General features: G+C 41.5%; 1 protein-coding gene across 1 annotated transcript in view; it reads left to right on the top strand.

The window, feature by feature from the left end:
• The window catches only part of FRAS1 (Fraser extracellular matrix complex subunit 1), a 653,238-nt gene that overhangs the window by 401,442 nt on the left and 229,653 nt on the right, over window positions 1-22,143 (top strand). The window contains exons 20-22 of the mRNA XM_077275534.1: window positions 3,905-4,048; window positions 15,663-15,815; window positions 16,648-16,791. Of these exons, the coding sequence (XP_077131649.1) occupies window positions 3,905-4,048; window positions 15,663-15,815; window positions 16,648-16,791 (441 nt within the window). The remainder of the gene's footprint in view (window positions 1-3,904; window positions 4,049-15,662; window positions 15,816-16,647; window positions 16,792-22,143) is intronic.

Raw genomic sequence — 22,143 nt, 5'->3', positions numbered from 1 at the left:
TGACCGCGCTGTTACTGAAAATAATCTATATAAAGACCAATAATGATATTACCGCCATATGGTCAGTGGTAGATCCCAGTCCTGCAGAACATATAAGAGATCACAGCACAGTTGTAGATGGTGACTTACCGCTGACGTTCTTTCTGATGGAATCGTTCTCTTCTCCCGTGTTTTCCATCTGGCCCTGACCAACATGACAACTACTTACAGCCAGGACTCGGCTGCAGGAAATGCAACAAAAACACATTTCACTTCTCACATGTTCAGCACTGTCCCCAATGGGACTATTCCCAACCTGCACAAACTCCTCATACTGCTGATACCCCAATACTGATCCGCTGCTGCCGTATGTGTCCCTATTACTGCACCTACTGTGTGGTTCTCTGTGCCCTCTAAATTCTAAAGCAACCCTGTAGAATATAATAATGCCGGGTGCAAGTGCCCTAGAAAACAGTGCCCACATTTTGTCCCCTAAAGAGTTATAATGCCCTGTGTGCTCCTTTGACAGTCACAGTAACCTGAATCCTCAATATAGTATAGTGCACTCCCCATAGACATCCATGTAGTATAATGCACTCCCCATAGGCAGACTCTATAGTATAATGCACTTCCCATAGGCAGCCTCTATAGTGTAATGCAGTCCCTAATATATTGCACTCCCCATAGGCAGCCTGTATAGTATATTGCACCCCCATAGGCAGCCTGTATAGTATATTGCACCCCCATAGGTAGCCTGTATAGTATATTGCACCCCCACAGACAGCCTCTATAGTATATTGCACCCCCCCCATAGGCAGAGTCTATAACATGATGCACCCCCCTAAAAAAATAACTCCAATACTCACCTCTCTTCCTCCTGGTTCCTCCGCTGCTCTTAGCGCCTGCACGTCTCGGGCTGCACCTGGCTTTGTGCCAGATCTTACTTGTTACTCTTGCCGCTCCTCGCAGATTACAGCCATAACTATAAGCATATTTAACTGGCGATGTGGATATTGTTGTAAGCGCTCTCTATATGTCAACTTACACGCACTATTTATTATATAGAGCTCTGTAGCATAGTACAGCGTTTATTGAGTTTACGCCCACCTGGGCTGTATCCAGCTATATATTGGAATTTACCTGCCTCTCTTGCCGCTGTTTACAAACTATAGCCACAACCATAAAATGTAACCTGTGTCAGCGTTTTATACATAACTGCTATGACATAATATTGTGCTGTGGTTATTAAGGCTGGGCTCTATATTACTGCATGACATGCACTTATTTTTTTTTTATATGTATCCGCCGCACTATTTATGTTGCTCTTAAAGGGCTGAAGTTATATGTATAATTATATCTTGATATATAACTACTGTTAAAACTTTGTTATTGGCCTGCTGTGTGCACATTACCATATACTGCATATCCTGAAACCTTATCATATCTTATGTGTTTTTTAAAAAATATTTGTTTAAATAAATTTGTACTTTTTTCTATATATTATGATTCGAGTCACTCCTTTATTTTGCTCCTGAGTCCAAGAGTAACGTTATTAGCTTATCCCCTTAAAGAGAATGTGTAATCAGAAATTTGACTATTGTTTAAGTAAGGTTTTTAACAACAGAACCTCATGATTGTCTGACACTACCATTTCTGTAGAGATCAGTTTTCTGTATTTATCCAATTGTCATCAGACACCGAATAAAATGAAAAGTAACACCTTTCCATGCTTGGATATTTTGTGGCTTACCCTCCTTGTGGAGTGTGTCAATGACTGCCTTCTGAACATCTGTCAAGTCAGCAGTCTTCCCCATGATTGTGGAGCCTACTGAAACAGACTAAAGGTACCTTCACACGAAACGACATCGCTAGCGATCCGTGACGTTGCAGCGTCCTCGCTAGCGATATCGTTTCGTTTGACACGCAGCAGCGATCAGGATCCTGCTGTGATGTCGCTGGTCGCTGAATAAAGTCCAGAACTTTATTTGGTCGTCCGATCGCTGTGTATCGTTGTGTTTGAAAGCAAAAGCAACGATACCAGCGATGTTTTACACTGGTAACCAGGGTAAACATCGGGTTACCAAGCGCAGGGCCGCGCTTAGTAACCCGATGTTTACCCTGGTTACCAGCGTAAAAGTAAAAAAAACAAACAGTACATGCTCACCTGCGCGTCCCCCAGCCTCTGCTTCCTGACACTTACTGAGCGCCGGCCCTAAACTGAAAGTGAAAGCACAGCGGTGACGTCACCGCTGTGCTGTTAGGGCCGGAGCTCAGTCAGTGTCAGGAAGCAGAGGCTGGGGGACGCGCAGGTGAGTATGTGCTGTTTGTTTTTTTTACTTTTACGCTGGTAACCAGGGTAAACATCGGGTTACTAAGCGCGGCCCTGCGCTTAGCAACCCGATGTTTACCCTGGTTACCCGGGGGCCTCGGCATCGTTGGTCGCTGGAGAGCGGTCTGTGTGACAGCTCCCCAGCGATCAAACAGCGACGCTGCAGCGATCTGCATCGTTGTCGCTATCGCTGCAGCGTCGCTTCGTGTGAAGGTACCTTAAGGGACCTTTTTGAATGCGAAGCCTTTGCAAGTGTTTTTTGTTAATTATTCTAATCTACTGAGATACTGTCTTTTGGGTTTTCATTGGCTGTAAGCCATAATCATCAACATTAACAGAAATAAACACTTGAAATAGACAGGACACTGAGTGGAGCCAGACTGAAGGAGAAGATAAACACCTTTCTTTAGCTGACTGAGAATGAACATCCATCTCAGTCAGCCTCACTGTTTAAAAAGGCAGAGCACAGCATTTCCAGTAAGGTGGTGCACAAGTAGTATCCTATCCCATAAATAATATTTAAAAACTTGGCACTCAAATTTATTGTGCAAAAATCCAGAAAATACTAAACGCTTTGGTGTGTGACTCGACCTTCAACATTCAGTGACATATGACCGTATGAGACATGTAAAAAAATTATAGCAATTCAAAAGAGAACAAATAAACAATAAAAAATTAAATACGAACAATAGGTAAAATTAAAAAAAGGATAAAAATACTTGATATCAAGCAACAAAATGAGGAATACATTATTCATGTGTGACAATGTCGCAACAAGAGCAACACATAATTATGTATATTATGCAATATTTGGTGAAAAAAGGTAAGGGGTGAGAGAAATCTGCGATAGAGGTCACGATTGCAATCGTGTAATTACCTGCAATTGTGACCTCTGTCTCGGGTTTCTCTCACCCCTTACCTTGGTCTTTTTTTCACCAAATATTGCATCATTTAAGTCCGTGATTTATTGATCTTTTATACTTGTGTCATGACATTGTCACAGATTAATAATGTATTTCTCGATTTATGGCGTGTTGCTTGATAAAGCATTTGGTAAATGTTTTTCATTTTTCTTATCATTGTCTTTTATTTATTTTTTTCATTGTTTATTTGTTCTCTTTCTGTTTTCCATCCTTTTTGACATGTCTCATACGATGATATGAAACTGATTGTTTCTATGTATATATTTTTCCAGTTGACTGATGAAGGCTGAGCCACAGACCGAAACGTCTCGTATTTTCTGGATTTTTTCACGATAAATTTTCATCCTTATGAATCACATTTGAGTGCCAAGTTTTGAAATATTGACCGCTTTTGTGCGTCTGTCTCGTGCTTCACGCGGTCAGTCCTACTGTATGGCCTGACAGTTGTCAAGTCCTGACAGAGTGCAGTAGATAAAGGATGCTGTTTTGCTAAATAAAGGTGTGCAGAAAAAAGTTTATTATTTAAATGTGAATTATTTATTACATTTCTTTGAGAACTCCTTTAAGGGCACCGTTCCATCAGTGTCAGCATTGGGGATCGCATGGCATTATGTTCTGAATACTCATTATATTCCTTGCACACAGTACATTCTCCCTTGTTTTTCTGTTGCAGCCTGCCACCCGTCCTGCAAAGAGTGCAGTGGACCTTCTGATGCAAATTGTCTGACATGCCACCCTCATGCAACTCTTACTGCTGGAATCTGCAAGACTTCGTGCCCTGATGGACAGTATCTCAATTTAGTGGGTTACTGTGTTGGTAAGTGGCTTTGGAAATTCTAGCATTTCTATTCTTTATAGAGGTTTCAATGAGTGCAAAAACTTGTATAGCCTTGCGCTATGATATCAATATTACAAAACTGACAAAAGTGAGTTATGTGGCAAAAACAGTCCTGCGTCATTTTCAAGATGAGATGTATTTCTATGCTCCACAATCCTGGAGATTTTGTATTAATACAGATAGCAAGGTGTAAATTACGGCTATAATTCTGATTTCTCATTTTTACTCTTTGACGTGCTCTCTCACATGGGATTCTGTATAGACTGAAACAGAATTTGATGAAGTTGCATCTCTGACTTAGTGGGATAAGAGCTGCAGCAACTCATTACTCCTCCCTTGCTGGGGGCATTATATGCAGAAAGCTGAACAGGGGCTCCTGGACATCTAGTATGCACTAGTGATCACCACCTAGCTCCATTGAAGTCAATAACTTTACTGCCCAGAAATACAGCTTATCTTTAGAGTGGTGCAGGATGGTTTTTGTCACACATCTCACTTTTGTCAGATTTGTAATTCTGAAACCTAGATTCATGTCGGTACCATAGCGCAAGGCTATACACGTTTTTGCATTCTTCTAGTATAGATTATTCCTTTAGCCGATGCGGCTTTATTTGACCAATTAGAACCTTTTTTGTATGGGAAGCGCTGGTGTTTTTATTTTATATATCCGGTTTCAATGAGTCTTGCTGCCAGTGCTGTTTGTGCCTTAGTGACACAGCCAATTTGTTGCTTATTGACCAAGCCAATTTTGTACTTAATGACTAGTGTTGAGCATTCCGATACTGCAAGTATCGGGTATCGGCCGATACTTGCTGTATCGGAATTTCCGATACCGAGATCCGATACTTTTGTGGTATCGGGTATCGCAACAACATTAATATAATAATGTGTAAAAAAGAGAATTAAAATAAAAAATATCGCTATACTCACCTGTCCGACGCAGCCGGGACCTCAGCGAGGGAACCGGCAGCGTTTTGTTTAAATTTCGCGCTTTTACTTGGTTACGTGAAGTCCCGGCTTGTGATTGGTCAGGGCGGCCATGTTGCCGGGACGCGGACCAATCACAGCAAGCCGTGACGAAATTACGTCACGGCTTGCTGTGATTGGTCCGCGTCCCGGCAACATGGCCGCCATTAACCAATCACAAGCCGTGACGTCACGGGAGGCTGGACATGCGCGTATTTTGAAAAGCGCGCGTGTCCAGCCTCCAGTGACGTCCCGGCAACATGGCCGCCATTAACCAATCACAAGCCGGGACGTCACGGGAGGCTGGACATGCGCGTATTTTGAAAAGCGCGCGTGTCCAGCCTCCCGTGACGTCACGGCTTGTGATTGGTTAATGGCGGCCATGTTGCCGGGACGCGGACCAATCACAGCAAGCCGTGACGTAATTTCGTCACGGCTTGCTGTGATTGGTCCGCGTCCCGGCAACATGGCGCCGTGACCAATCATAAGCCGGGACGTCACTGGAGGCTGGACACGCGCGCTTTTCAAAATACGCGCATGTCCAGCCTCCCGTGACGTCACGGCTTGTGATTGGTTAATGGCGGCCATGTTGCCGGGACGCGGACCAATCACAGCAAGCCGTGACGTAATTTCGTCACGGCTTGCTGTGATTGGTCCGCGTCCCGGCAACATGGCCGCCCTGACCAATCACAAGCCGGGACCTCACGTAACCAAGTAAAAGCGCGAATTTTAAACAAACAACGCTGCCGGTTCCCTCGCTGAGGTCCCGGCTGCGTCGGACAGGTGAGTATAGCAATATTTTTTATTTTAATTCTTTCTTTTACACATTAATATGGTTCCCAGGGCCTGAAGGAGAGTTTCCTCTCCTTCAGACCCTGGGAACCATCAGGAATACCGTCCGATACCTGAGTCCCATTGACTTGTATTGGTATCGGGTATCGGTATCGGATTGGATCCGATACTTTGCCGATACTTTCCGATACCGATACTTTCAAGTATCGGACGGTATCGCTCAACACTATTAATGACCAAGCCAATTTTTACAATTCTGACCACTTTCGCTTTATGAAGTTATAGTTCTGGAACGCTTCAACGTATCCCACTGATTCTGAGACTGTTTTTTCATGACATATTGTACTTCATGATAGTGGTAAAATGTATTCGATATTACTTGCATTTATTTATGAAAAAAAAAAACAGAAATTTGGCAAAAATTTAGAAAAATTTAGCAATTTTCAAACTTTAAATTTTTGTACCCTTAAATCAGAGAGAGATGTCACACAAAATTGTCAATAAATAACATTTCCCACATGTCTACTTTACATCAACACAATGTTGGAAACATATTTTTTTCTTGTTAGGATGTTATAAGGGTTAAATGTTGACCAGAGAAATTAAATGGGAAATCGGATTTTTTTTTTTTTTCTGCAGTCGCCATTATTCCATGAATAATGGTGATCTCAACACTGGGGTCTGTAAAAACTGACCTGAAGCATGTTCTCTGGGGTTTCAGCTATCCCCGGAGATTTTCTGACGCTGGGGGGCGCTATAACCTTATATCTTAGTGCCGTTAAAAAGCGGCACTGAGGAATAAGTACCCTTAACTGCCGCTGTTAAAAGGCGTATTGGCGGTTGTTAAGGAGTTAAACTACTGTTAACTTGTCCATTTGACCTGCTAATGCTAGCTTGCTCACACCATACGTTTACAGTTCTGTGAGCTTAAAGATAATTTGTCAGAAGGTTTTTGCTATCTAATCAGAGGGCAGCATGATGTAGGGACTGAGACCCTTATTCCAGGGTTGTGTCACTTATTAGGCTGTGTGTTGCTGTTTCAATAAAATCAGTATTTTATCAGTAGGAGATTATCACTAGACGACTAGGTGTCTTGTGCCTTTAGTCCATCCATGCACCAACCAGTGAATAGTAACTGTCGATATACAATGTACACTGAAAGCTGCCAATCAGTAATGTGGGCAGGGTTATACACCGCATTTGAGCACTGCTAAATCTGCAACAGAGAAGACAATGATTAGCTTTACATTTACTGTATACCGTCCTAAATAAGGTAATATTGCACAATTTCGCTTCACCATTATGGAGAAACAGTTCAGACTGTCTTATTTCTAATCCCTCTTCCTGTGTTTATTTTTCAAGAAATAGTGCAAATACTAAGGCTAGGTTCAGATTGCGTTAGGGCAATCCGTTTAGCGCTAAGCGCTAGCGGATTGCGCTAACGCAATGTCTTTTTAGGGGTCGCGTTAAACGTCCCCACTAGCGCAGATCCCCGATCTGCCAGAGCGGGGAACGGACCTTGGGCACGCCGCGGATGCTGCAAGCAGCGTCTGAGGCGTGCCACAAAAGAACGGCACATCGCTAGCGCATGCCGAAAATGGCACGCGCTAGCAAGGCGCTTTAACATTGCTGGCAATGGGAGCGCAAACAGACGCGTTGCACGGCGTTAATTTCGCCGTGCAACGCTGTCCGCTAGCGCTCACACTAAAACGAAATGTGAACCTAGCCTAACACTTTCATTTTATTACTGGTACAGTTTTGGGGTGTTAGTATTCTTCCTCAGGCATGTTTTATTACTTTTTGTTTTCTCCCATAGTATAGAATTATTACTTACTACAATCTCATTAATTGACAGGATTAACAAATTCACATTGTGATAATATTGTTACTGAGGTTTTTACCCTCATGAAGTCTCTAAAATCTCTAAGCTTTCAAAATGTCTAAAAAACAAACAAACCAAAAAACGGATTAAAATCAGAAATGATTCTGACCACTCAGTACATCACGTTCACACACATCTACTAATGTGTTAATGCAGACTTCTCAGCCAGTATTGATTGTATTGTATACCCCAGCTCTCCAGAGGCATGCCATGTTACATCTATTGCAGAACACTAATCCATTTCCATCCATGTCGCCGCATGCACTTTATCGGAACGGACAACGGCCCGGAATTGCTACGCATCCGTCAATTTTAATGGCTTGCTAGGCATACGTTTTGGAAATGAGTGTCAATTGCGATCCTAGTTTTTTTTCCGTTTATAAAGGAAGTGACTACATGGAGACTATGCTATCATTTAGCATTATTTTAATACAGTGTGTCTCCTTTTTGTATATCTGCGCATCATGCGCTTTTGCAATAAGTAACATAAATTTGCAATTTGCATTGGGTGTGGATTCTGAAGCCGAAATCTGGCATATTTAGAGCAAACTATTCTGCGACAAATAGAAAAATGATGCAGTAGCAGGGTGAAGATAATGTAATCGTCCTGGTCATTTTTAGGTGGCCATATACTAAGCTCATTTACTAGCCTGAGAAAAGGAAAATCATATTCTGTATATTTTGAGTGTTATTATTTATTGTAATTATCACCAAGATGACAATTATGATAAACCTGTACTGTTCATACTGAAATGGCAAATGACAGATTCTAGTTTATTTTCTAAATGCACACCTTCAAAATGTTTAACTAGGCGAGTTTCTTTTTACGTAAAAAGAGGTTGTCTATTACTGCAGCCGTCCTCGCAGACTGCACAATGGCCGCTGATGGGGAGCATGTTGACCTGACCTGTCCATTGGTCTCCTCCAATTGAAAAAACACTGCACATGGAAAAGATGTATTCTTTTGGACAAGTCTGGTCACATGCCACTCCTATGAGGAAGATCACAGATTTTTACAAAGGTAGACCGTTTATAATATTTTTTTTTAGTGCCACAAAATCAAGTCCACAACACATTTGTTAAAATAAAGCTATAGTAGCCAATCATTACAAGTGCTTTAAATCTCTCTTGCAGTGAAATGATTAGATTGCTGCCTCGTGTAGCCAGCACTAGTGGGAGCTTTCTACATATAATGTATTTAAAGTACAATCAGATCTTGCAATATAAACTGCCTACAGTGATGGCCCAATATTTGGTCTTCTCAAAGTTTACCTGTTCAGTAATTTTAGATCTTTCAGTCAGATGTTTCTATGGTTAAATGAGTGTAACTAGAAGTATTTCATAAGTTTTTACACTTTTATTGACAAATACTCAATAAAAAACACAAAAACTTAATATTTACCGTGTTGACCCTTAATTTCAAGACTTCTGCATTTTGGCCTGACATACCGAATATCAGCTTCTGTGCAAAATCCTGGCTGGTGGCAACTAGTTCTTGCCTAATTGGTGCTTGGAATTTAGCATAATTGCTGTGTGTTTTTTGTTCACCTGCTTTTTGGGGATTTATCGCTGGTTAAATTGAAATGGAGAGCTGGGGAGTTTCTTTGCTATTGACCCAAATTTTCATTGTTTTGTTAACCAAGCTTCTAAGTTGCCACTTTTGCTTTGTGATATGGTGCTCCATCATTCTGGAAAAAGCATTGCTCATCACCAGATTGCTCCCAGATCATTGGAAGACGTTTGTTTTGGAGGAGATTTAGATACTATTCTTTATTCATGGCAGTGATCTTAGGCAAAATTGTGAACTACATTGGATGAAAAGCAATAACACACATGAATGGTGTCAGGATGCTTTATTGTTGGCATGACACAGTACGCATGGTAGCGCTCTTCTTTTCTTGGCAATCTCTTCCAAATGTTCGCGACAGTCTAAAGGGGGCTTCATCAGAGAAAGTAACTTTACCCCATTTAATTCCTGGTTCTTTGCTTCTTTGCTGCCAGCTCCTAAAAGCAGTCTCCTCACTGTGCTTGCAAATGCACGGACACCAGCATGCTGGGTTCATGGGTGGAGTTATTTTTTGTACAAGGGATTGGGTTCACTTACATTTTGCCTAAGAACACGGCAATGAATAAAAAATGGCATCTAAACATCCTACAAGAGCAACTTTTCACAATGATCATGGAGCAATTTAGTGATGAGCAAAAGTGATAAATAAGTAGCTTGGTTTACAAAACATTGACATTTTGGGTCTATTGCAAGGAAACTCCCCAGGTCTCAATCCCATAGAGAACCTACAATCAAAGCTCGAAAAACAAATGGACAAACAAAAACACATAAATTGTGATAAACTCCAAGTACTGATTAGGCCAAAATGGGCTGTAATCATTCAGGATTTCGTTCAGAAGTTGATATCTAGCTGCCAGCACAAATTGCAGAAGTTTTGAAAAGTAAGGGTCAATACTGTAACTATTGAGTCTTTGATGAATCTTTTGATGTATTTGTCAGTAAATGGTTAAAAACTTATAAAATGCTTATAATTGTACACCAGTAACTATAAAAACATTTAACTAAAAGATCTAGCAACACTGTAGCAGCAAACTTTGTAAATAAAAAAAATAATAATTCTCAAAACTATTGACCAAGACAAAAAGCCAAGAAAAGTCAAGTCGCTTTTGTGTCGCTGGTGTCATTAAAAATCAATGAATGGGTGTAAAGTCTTAATGTGAATTTTCTTACCTAATATTAAAATGATCATTTTATAGATCCAGTTCTAAAATGTTAAAATTGTGCAGTTTCCATAGTGGACAATGAGTCTCGTAATAGGTTCTGTAGCGATCACTTTTCATCAGTCATCTGATTATTATCACAGGCAGGATTACACTGAAAGATCACACATGTGTGCAATAGCACACCATTCATAGGTGATGAGTCCAGTTTTCCTCCCTGCACAGTGGCCTCTGCACAGATCACAGAGCATGTCTAGAGCACTTTCCCACAGAAGTTAATGAACATGTTAGCTGTGTCCATGTCTCCTCTGTGCAGCATTTCTCTAAATGATGTTAAAAGCAGAATGACGGCACCCATATTCAGGTACAAAAAAATACAATAAAAATATACGGTAGCAAAACAGATTAAATACAATTTTTTATCACAGTCTTGCTTTAATTATTTAAGTATAATATAGAGTTTACATTCTCTTTAAGAGGTTACCATGCTGTATATTTCCGTAGATATAAGCAGAAAATTCTTTGGAGGAGCTTAGCGCATGTGTATACCCAGAAAATTACATTTATTTATGCATTAATATTTTACAGCATGGCACCGCATATTCACTTTAGATTTAGAGGTTTAATTTCTCTTTGAGGAAATAGCGTCCTGAATTCACTTCTCGAACTACTTTTAAGATTAGAGGATTATATATCTGGTAATAGGTCAATTACATATTAAATATATGAATTAGATTGTTTAGATTCCTAAATTACATTTAGTGCTATTATTTTTAAGCTCTGGATTCCATCTGCACTTGGCAACTCCAACTAAGTGCTATACTACAAATGAAGTGGATCTGTACACGCCAATATTGGTATTTCATTTCATTAATTTGATGTAGCTGTCTGCAGAAGTATAAACCAACACACGTCAGTATGAGCAATCTGCTAATACACTGTACATTAAAATGGCTGCATATTGAATTACATTTTATGTTCATACACTACAGGGAAGAGATTTGTCATTACTCCTCTAGTGATAAGCAGCATTACAGCTATGTGTGCCAGCTAAGAACTAAATGCAAGTGTGGGATTTCTGTTTCATTCTAGATTTATTAAACAGAAAAAATGAAAGCACAGTAATTGTAATCTGACAGATATGATTCAGACTTAATGTTTTTTTTTTAATTGAACTTTATCAGTGCAAGCTTCTGTGTAATTTTTGGAGACCTAAATTCCCATTTCGAGAAACCGTTTTTCAGAAATGTATTGACAATCACCCGACAAACGAGCAAAACACTCGTTCGTCAGGTGGTTGAATAGTTTTTGCTAGCATAAAAATTATCATTACCAGAAGCACAATATGCTGTGTAAATAGGACACGTGCTGTTGATAAAGATGATATTTTCTGCGCAGAGAACAATCATCTGTGCACATACAATTCTGGCTGATCTATCTAAACAGAACATTAAACAACCACGGCCTGTTTTTTTATATAGCTGATCGACAGTTATTTAAAAGGAAAGTGTGCATTCAATAAACTTTACATAAAAAAATAGACTAGGTGGATATAATAAAACTTTATAATATATCTTTTCAAATAAATTTGCTTTTTTCTCCACTTACCAGCCACTTCTCCCTCTCCCCTACCCCTGTCTCCTGAACTTACTATCCACTCCCAAAAATAGTTCAATATCCTCTTGCCCTGACAAGATAAACTGTTGCCTTACTGGGGTGTTAAGTTACACAGCTTATTATGCTCTATGAATAGGGGGAAGTGAAAGAGGAGCAGAAAGAGGAAACAGGCAGAGGGAGAAACAGAAAAATTATGCTGAGCTTTGTAACATGTATTTCACCTTACATCAGAGCCTGTTTTCACATTCAGACAACTCAGGACTGCTGTATAATTTTCTCCTTACTACTGCATCTGTGTGTGTGCTTCTTAAGGAATGAATAACAGGAATGTCACTCTGTTTGCTGTTCTCTGTATTGGAGAGATCACGGCAGCTAGTCTCCTCCCACCAACTCAGAGGCAATTGCATTTTAGGAGATGGAGCCTGCAGAGGGGATAAATGGTTAAAATGCAGAATACAAATCATATATAAGGCTGAAAATAGTGATCTATTATATACATACACAGGACATCTTAGTCAAAAAAAGTTCTTGAAAGTACAGTTAATGTTAAATGGCTTCTGCATGCATGTGTAAATGCTCCTTAAAAGGTTTGTCAGGTCTAAAGCGAAAATTCTGCAGTGAATCTGTGTGACTGCTGACTTATGAATCCTCCCAGCGCATGCACTGGATGGACTCACTGTTGTCTGTCCTGGGAATGGCAGTCAAGTATGCGATATGCATACTCCCGGTCAGAACTCGTCTTGTGCCTCTGACAGGAACTTTTCTCCCAATCCCTTCATACTATTGACTGTCTTCCTTCCCCCACTGCATCTAGCTCACTCCCTGTCTTTGAACCAGTCACGGAAGAAGAAGTGATCAGGCTCCTTGCATCTTCTCGCTCTACTATTTGTACCAGTGACCCTATTCAGTCACATCTCCAGTACATTTTCCCAGCTGACGCAACTCACATAACAAAAATGTTCAACCTCTCTTTTTATTCCTGTATCTCTTCCTCCTCCATTTAAACACACCAGCATACATCCGTTACTTTAAAAAAAATCCCTCCCATCTAATCCGCCATCTCTCAGATCACTCAGGTTCCACTCTTCACACTCTTCTGAAACTGCCCTGTAATGATCTAACAGCTAAATCTAATGGTCACTACTCCTTGCTAATTCTCCTGGATCTCTCTGCAACATTCAACACTGTGGATCACCAGCTCCTCCTCAGCATGCTCCTCTCCATCGGCCTCAAGGACACCGTTCTCTCCTGGTTCTCCCCCTACCTTTCTGGCCGCTCCTTCACTGTATCTTTTTCTGGCTCCTGTTCCTCTCTTTTTACCCCTTACTATCGGGGTTCCTCAAGGATAAGTCCTAGGCCCCCTCCTGTTCTCCTTGTATTGTACAAACAATCAGTAGATTTGGTTTTCAGTACCATCTCTATGCTGATGACACCCAATTATACACCACTACTCCTGACATTACGCCTGCATTATTACAAACCACGTGTGATTGTCTTACCACTGTCTCTAACATCATGTTCTCCCACTATCTGAACATAAACCTGTAAAAAAACTGAACTTGTGTTTCCTCCCTCCATTAACCTACCTACCAACATTGCCATTTCCGTAGAACCATGTGTGGCTCTACCATTACTCCCCAGCAACATGTCCGCTGTCTTGGTGTCTTACTTGAGTCAGATCTTTCATTCACTCCCTACATCCGATCACTAGCTCACTCTTGTCATCTACACCTCAAAAACATTTCTAGAATTCAACCTTTACTTACTTTTGCCTCTGCCAAAACTCTTACTGTAGCTCTTATTAATTCTTGTCTGGACTATTTTAACTCTCTACTAATCAGTTTCCCTCTTACTCAACTCTCCTCTCTCCAATCTGTCCCTAAGAGCTCATACTCATTTGCGAGAAACTTGGATGAGTCTCGCATGTTAATACCCGGCGCTGCTACCGGCACTCAGATAGGAGCGTGCCACCACATAGCAATACACTTAGTGCTGGATGCAGTGCCGGGTATTGCCGTGGGAGACTCATCCAAGTTTCTCGCAAGTGAGTATGAGCCCTAATACAGCAGCCAGGATCATATTCCTCACCAACCGTTACACCGATGCCTCTACCATGTGCTAGTAATTGCACTGGTTACCCATCCACTCCAGAGTTCAATATAAACTTATCACTGTCACCCACAAAGCACTCCACGATTATCACCACCCTACATGTCCTCCCTGATCTCAGGAAATTTAGAAGGGGATGATGATGTATGTAAAAAGTTGTGAAATTATTGTTTCTAGAAGTGAGTAAAATAAAGTAATATAACAGATTGTGTAATGAAAGTCTATACACTGTAATCAGTATTACAAAAGTCACATAAGTGCTAATAGCTTATTGACATCAAACATCTGATTGAAAGTGCAGAATATGTGGAAACTAGTATATATATCTACATTTTGTAGCTCTGATTGGTCAAGTTTCCCTCTGTTTCATCATGGGCATGTCAGTGTAGAGACAATGCTGGATAAAATACCCTTCACAAGCCTATTCTATGGACAGAAGATCACATGGTTGTATTGACATAAAACACATATATGTATTAGATAATTGGAGTGAAGAGGTCAAATGCAGGTATCTGCACAAGTGTTGTTTGATTTTCTGCTCTGACAGCCGCTTCTGGGACCCAAAATGCGATCTGGGAAGCGCCACCACCAAGGCAACTGTCAGTTTTTGCTATAACTCACTAGTGCTTGTTTATTGCTATGATTACTATAATGGAGCACTGTGACTTGTGTATGACCGTTATCTAACTGATGTTTCTCTGTCGCACTTCATCACATAATGGCTACTCTGTTTTATATGATTGTATGCTGACTGGTGTTTTGAGCAGGAGGTACGTGTTGTCCCTTGTAGAGCTGCCTTGTTGATACTTTGTGTCATTTGAGCCTCTTAACTTAAATCCAAACATATTTAAGTTAAAAGGTCAAAAATGACATAAAATATGAACAAAGCAGCTCTACAAGGACAACACGTACCGCCTGTTCATAACACCAGTCAGCATACAAACATAAAACAGGATGGAATGCGATAGAGAAACATCAGTTAGATAACCTATCATACACAAGTTACATATGCAAATTGCCTCTTCAGAGAGGAAGAGGACTTGAACTCTAGTGCCACCTATTGGAAGTAGTCATTATTGACCCTTTAACAAACCTTGACATGTGACTTGGGCTAAAAGTCAAATCAGATTCTTAATTTGGAGACAGGGTTTTTCAGGATATTGCCCCTCAATAGGTGGCACTAGAGTTCAAGTCCTCTTCCTCTGTGAAGAGACAATTTGCATATTACATTTCCCAGAGGAGCTTGCAAGGCATTTGAGTCTCCTCGTACTGGGATGCCAGATCTGGCATTTTACTCTCCACAAGGAGAAACCTTACCCCTTAGATAAACAGGTCACAGTAATCAATCTTTCCTAATTTATATTCGCTCATTTGTTTTCCCTTTTCTTGGATTATGGTGTTTGATGTACCAGTCAACCTATGTTGAAGACTGCTAAAAAAAGGTAAATGAAGATGCGTAAACGTTTTATTTACATTTTTTTTTTCTTTTCCCATTATTAGATTGTCATCCTCAGTGTCAGTATTGTGTAGCAAACCTTCATGACACAGGCAGTGTGTGCTTAAAGTGCCAATATGCCAGATACTTTTTTCTTGGGGATCGTTGTCTTCCAGAGTGTCCAGCTGGATTTTATGTCGAAGGTAGAACCTGTAAAGGTAAGGTTCATTTGTACTGTGTTAGAAAACCTAATAAATTAGGCTACTAAAACCACAATCAAGATTGACAGCTATTGTGCAAATTTTTAGTGAAGGTATATTTTGTAATGTCAAACAATTCTCAAATGAAAATTTTTATTTAGCGTAAGAACATTTTATAACTACTCCTACTTTATTAAAGGCACATTCAATGTGAATTATTAGGAATTAACAATCGGAAATTGCATATTGAATTGGTAAATTGTATATATGTTTTTAAAGGGGTTGTCTTATGTTCTATGTTCATGGGTGCATTGCTCCTCAGCCTCCTGGCTTCCTACTTGCCGGTGAGCTGTGTGCTCCTGAAGATTGTCAGCTGTGATCAGTAAACTGCTGGCCCGATCTGTATGCTCTCCCATGTTTCATGCAGACGCAGCTTTGGCTCTGAAGCATTGGAGGAGCGCTGGTTTCCAGCAATGTGGCTGTTTCAGAGTGGTACTTTCATCTTATATAGCATGTTTGATAAACTGCAAACATGGCTGATTAACCTAGGCAGCGAGCAGTAAACTATAGAATTAGAAATTAAATTCTTGAAAACTGTGATCTTTAGCAAGAGGTAAATTAGAACATTGCTTGATTTTACAAGCACTTTGCAATTTTATCTATTTAACAAGGTGAGACAATCCCTTTAATTGTGCAAATTTTATATATTTATAGAGAGAGAGGCATGAATTTAAAGGGAAAAAAATAACAACTCATTACGCTGGAAAAACATTATGGAACTAGAACTACGTAGCTGTTTTGTCTTCCTGCATCTAGGATTCTTGTGGTTAAATCCCTATGTTTCCTACAGGTTGTCACCTGTCTTGTAAAACCTGCAGCGGCCCAGGCATAACATTATGCACATCCTGCGAGGACGGCCTTGTTTTGTCTCACAATGGGATGTGTACACAGTCATGTGTCCAAGGATACTACCGTGATGGAAATGTATGCAAAGGTTTGTATGTGGAGTCAGCTTGAGTCTTGCCAGCAGATAGTGCTACATTCTTGGCATTTTCATACAGGATTTTCAAGCTTTGTGCTCTTCATAATGACAGTATCATTTGTCTTAGATTTATATAGAGCAATTACTCCAGTACTTGGAAAGTTCATGAAATTTTAGTTAAATTAAATAGATTCCAATTGTGAAACATTTTTTTAGTTCACACTGATGAGTAAGAATTGCAGTTATTTTTTGCAGGTAATACTACTAATCAGTTATTTTGTGTTTGTGTAGTGATGTATTTTATAAAAGGGAATATAGATAGCCATACAGCCATTTTATATAAAGTCAACCAATTTCAGCAGCATCGGCAAATCATCTGATTTTTCTTCGGGGCCCCCTTATACTCCCTTGACAGACTGTGATTTTGGGGTCAAAAGGATCAATCAGAAAGGTAAGCTGCCATCATTGGTGTCTGGCAGCAACTCTCTCCCCATTGAGTGTATATGTTTATATGGGCATCCAACAGCTATCTCATTGAGGATCTCCAAACAGCATACAGAGTGAACTTACATGCATTTTAGAGACTTTTCAGAATCCATCAACTTCTGGTGGCATGGAAAAATGTCCAAACAGTATTTCCTACCATTTAAAACTAGCAAGAAACGTGTATTTTGACTTATAGCCTCCTTTAGTTATTTGAAGGTCTCAATTGCATATATATTGCATAAAAACATTAGTATGTAGCTCACATATTCAATCCACCCAATAACTACTTTATACGTTCATAATCATTTTGTCTTCAGGCACTATTCTGCTGGTTATTACATTTCCACGTATAATACCGGTATCCATAGCTGTGGCATTTTTTTAGTTTTTAATTTAAAAAACCTTTTAGATTACAGGTTGTTACTTTAAATATTTTTCATACAACAGAGACATTATAGTGGGGGACATAGCATGGAAATGCATTTACTTACTGTTGTGACACTACTTAGGGACACTCCATGAGGTGGGGAAGTCAGGAAGTCCGAGGTCAAAAGCCAAAGGGGTGAGACAAAGTCAGGTTACAGGCCAGGGTCAGAGTTCCAAGAAGATAGCGGATCATGACAAAGGGGCTTGGCAAACAGATGGTCAAACTCAAATCCAAGGTCGGTCAGCAAAAGATCAAAATACAGAACTCAAAGCACAGCGCAAACTCACACCAAGTAGATCTACAACTGACAGAGACGAGAGGCAGACCGCCAGCTATAAAACCTGGGAATCATTCCAAACTGGGGACACCTGAATGAAGGTGCCCAGCACACCCTGTCCATGATTTGTCGACTTGACTGTCACTCACCACATTGACAGCTCTGCACGCCCAAGCCTCAGATTGGACGGCTGAGCTATCTATCACGATACTGACAGCTCCACATGCCCCTGCCTGCCCCAGATTGGACAACTGATCTGCCACTGACCACACTGAGAGGAGGAATTGTGACAACTGTACGGATTTCAATGCAGTTTGGTGCACAGCGTAGCAATGCTTAGAAAGGATAAAACTATATTATTCGGTATCTAATAGAGCATGCTACATTTTTGTGGAGTTTGGCTTCCTACAGAAGTCAACAGAGAAAATCCCTGGCATAAGAAGGTACAATAGGGCAGATGCATCTCTGTTGAAGCCCTTTTATGCTACAGTTCACGACATCTTAGTGGGTTGCATGTATTAGCGCTATAAGAGATGAGTAGAATGCTGTACCATGAGTTTGGTAGTATAAGAATAAACTTATTCCTATATTATTATTAGTATTATTATTATTACGGATTTTATTCCATGGCGCTTTACATGTGAGGAGGGGTATACATAACAAAAACAAGTACAGTAATCTTAAACGATACAAGTCACAAATGGGACAGGAGGAGAGAGGACCCTGCCAGCGAGGGGTCACAATTTACAAGGGATGGGTCAGGATACAGTAGGCGAGGGTAGAGCTGGTCGTGCAGTGGTTTGGTCGATTGGTGGTTACAGCAGGTTGTAGGCTTGTCGGAAGAGGTCGGTCTTCAGGTTCTTTTTGAAGGTTTTCATGGTAGGCGAGAGTCTGATATGTTGGGGTAGAGAGTTCCAGAGTAGGGGTGATGTGCGGGAGAAATCGTGTATGCGATTGTGGGAAGAGGAGATAAGAGGGGAGTATAGAAGGAGATCTTGTGAGGATCGGAGGTTGCATGCAGGTAAGTACCGGGAGACGAAGTCACAGATGTATGGAGGACACAGGTTGTGGATGGCTTTGTATGTCAGGGTTAGGGTTTTGAATTGGAGTCTTTGGGTAATGGGGAGCCAGTGCAGGAATTGACAGAGGGGAGTAGCCAGGAAATAGCGGGGGGACAGGTTGGATTAGTCGGGAAGCAGAGTTTAGATAGATTGGAGGGGTGCGAGCATGTTAGAGGGGAGACCACAGAGCAGGAAGTTGCAGAAGTCAAGGCGGGAGATGATGAGGGCATGGACTAGGGTTTTTGCAAATTTTTGGTTTAGGAAGGTACGGATTCGGGAAATATTTTTGATTTGAAGTCAGCGGGAAGTGGAAAGGGCTTGGGTATGTGGTTTGAAGGAGAGATCAGTGTGAAGGATTGCCCTGAGGCAGCGAGCTTGTGGGACTGGGGAGCGTGAGCACCCATTTACTTTAATGGATAGGTCTGTTGGGTGAGTCGAGTGAGATGGGGGAAAGATAATGAATTCTGTTTTGTCCTTGTTAAGTTTTAGAAATCTAGCGGAGAAGAAGAATGAATTGGCAGACAGACATTGTGGGATTCTGGTTAATAGGGAGGTGATATCTGTTCCAGAAATGTAGATCTGTGTGTCATCAGCATTGAGGTGATACTGAAAGCCGAGAGATTCTATGAGCTGTACGAGGCCAAAGGTGTAGATGGAGAAGAGCAGAGGTGCTAGGACTGAACTTTGCCGGACTCTGACACATAGGGGGCAAGGTGAGGAGGTGGCGTGCGACTGGGAGACGCTGAATGTCCGGTATGTTAGGAATGACGAGATCCAAGTCCGGGCAAAGTCAGTGATGCCAAGAGATAAGAGGGTCAGTAATAATAGGGAATAGTCCACTGTGTCAAAGGCAGAGGACAGGTCTAGGAGGAGGAAGACATAGTAGTGTCGCTTGGCTTTGGTGGTCATTGGTGACTTTTGTTAGGGCAGTTTCAGTGGAGTGATGCGGCCGGAAGCCAGATTGTAAGCGGTCAAAGAGAGAGCAAGAAGAGAAGCGGGAGGACAGTTCAAGATGGATGTGTTGTTCCAATAGTTTTGAGGCATAGAGGAGAAGTGATATAGGGCGATAGCTAGTTGCAGAGGATACGTCAAGAGAGGGCTTTTTGTGAATAGGTGTGATTGAGGCATGTTTAAAGCTTGGGGGGAAAACACCAGTTGTTAGTGATAGGTTGAAAGGATGGGTTAGGGTTGGGATGAAGACTGTGGTGATGTTTGGGATGAAGTGGAATGGGATCGGGTCAACTGCACAAGTGGTGAGATGTGATCTTGACAGTAGAGTGGAGAGTCGATCTTCTGTAACGGTGGAGATGTTTGTTTTGGAGGAGCAGGGCTGAGCAGTTAGGAGAAAGGGCTCTGGGGGTTGTCGACCAAAACTGTCTCTGATGTTATCAATCTTCTGCTTGAAAAATGAGACAAAGTCTTCGGCTGAGATGAGTGGAGAGGGAATGGGTGCTGGGGGATGGAGGAGAGAATTGAAAGTATTGACTAACTGTTTAGGGTTGTGAGACAGGGAGGATGTGAGAGATAAGAAGTAGGTTTGTTTTGCTGCAGCGAGTGTGGCCTTGAAAGTAGTGAGGGACTGTTTGAATGCGGTGAAGTGCTCGTTGGAGTGGGATCTTTTCCATATCCGCTCAGCAACCCTGGTAGCCCGTCTCAGTTATTTGGTCAGGTTGGTGTGCCAGTGCTGTCTGTTGATTTTGCGAGCTTTGGTGTGTGAGAGCGGCAACCGATTTCAGAGCTACAGCTATTATTGTGTTATATAGAGCGGCAGCGGCATCCACATTGTGTAGGGAACTTATGTCTGTAAGAGGGAGGAGGGATTCAGACAGTGAGTGTAGATCGAGTTGTTTAAGATTTCTGCGAGGGTGTGCGAGTTTGTGGAGTGGGTATTGTGGAAAAGGAGTGAAGAGAGAAGAGAATGTAAGTAGTTTGTGGTCAGAAAGAGGTAGAGGTGAGTTAGAGAGGTTCGATAGGGAGCAGAGGCAGGTGATGATGAGGTCCAGTGTGTGGCCATCTTTGTGAGTGGCTGCAGAAGACCATTTATTGAGGCCGAAGGAGGAAGTCAGAGATGTTTAGTGTAAGCTGAGAGGGAAGTGTCAATGGGGATGTTGAAGTCACCTGTGATGATAGTGGGGATGTCAGCAGAGAGGAAATGAAGTATCCAGGTGGTGAAGTGGGCGAAGAAGGTGGTGGCTGGCCCTGGGGGGCAGTAAATGACAGTGAGTTGGAGGGGGAGTAGATGCGCACCTCCCCTTATATACCCTCCTCCTCTTATTTCCCTGTATATCAATGGAAATGGAGATAAAAGGCAACTTCTGAAACTTTTCCTTTGGGTGACTTCAATAAAGGACACAGTATTGTTAGCTAGAAGGTTATTTCAGCTAGAAAGATTTTTTTTTTTGTGCATCTGAGAACAGTGCAATCTATTGTGAGAAATGAAGACTTCTATTTGTTACTGAGAAACCTTTTTTTAGATTTGTTCGTTAAACTGCAGTGTCCTTCTGTGAACCATGAGTTCCGAAACACCCTTAGATTGGCATTGAGAAATGTATAAATACAAGGGGAACAGCCAAGTCTTACAGCAGTGAAAGACAAACTATTAATTTCATCACACGAAGCCAGTTTCAGCAAAGATTTAGATTGCCATTGGATGACTTATGAAAGGCTGCAATACTTGCTATATGACTGGAGATAATTGTTAAAGGGAACCTGTCACCACGTTTTTGGAAGATGGGATAAAAATAGCGTTAAATAGGGGCAGAGGTGGGCGTTACATTAGTGTGTGTGTTATGCGTTTATTACCCACCTAAGTTGCCGAAATACCTTTGCAAAGTCTCCGTTTTCGCCTGTCAATCAGGCTGGTCAGGTCGCATGGGCGTTGTCTTCCCCCAGATTTGGCGTAGTTTTCCGTTGGTGGCGTAGTGGTGTGCGCATGCCCAAAGTCCGGAATCCTCTTCCAGGGGATTTAAAATAGCGCGGTGTTCGTTATTGCATTGGTGATCGGTGGGCGCGGCCATCTTCCTTTGGCCGCGCGTGCGCAGAAGCGGCGCTCTGCTGGCCGCGGCTTCAGGAAAATGGCCGTCGCGATATCCATCTGCGCACGCGCGGCATCC

The sequence above is a fragment of the Ranitomeya variabilis genome, chromosome 1 (genome assembly GCF_051348905.1).
Source record: "Ranitomeya variabilis isolate aRanVar5 chromosome 1, aRanVar5.hap1, whole genome shotgun sequence".
NCBI lineage: Eukaryota > Metazoa > Chordata > Amphibia > Anura > Dendrobatidae > Ranitomeya > Ranitomeya variabilis.
The sequence above is the reverse complement of the archived record's forward strand: the minus strand, read 5'-3'. Positions and strand labels throughout refer to the sequence as shown.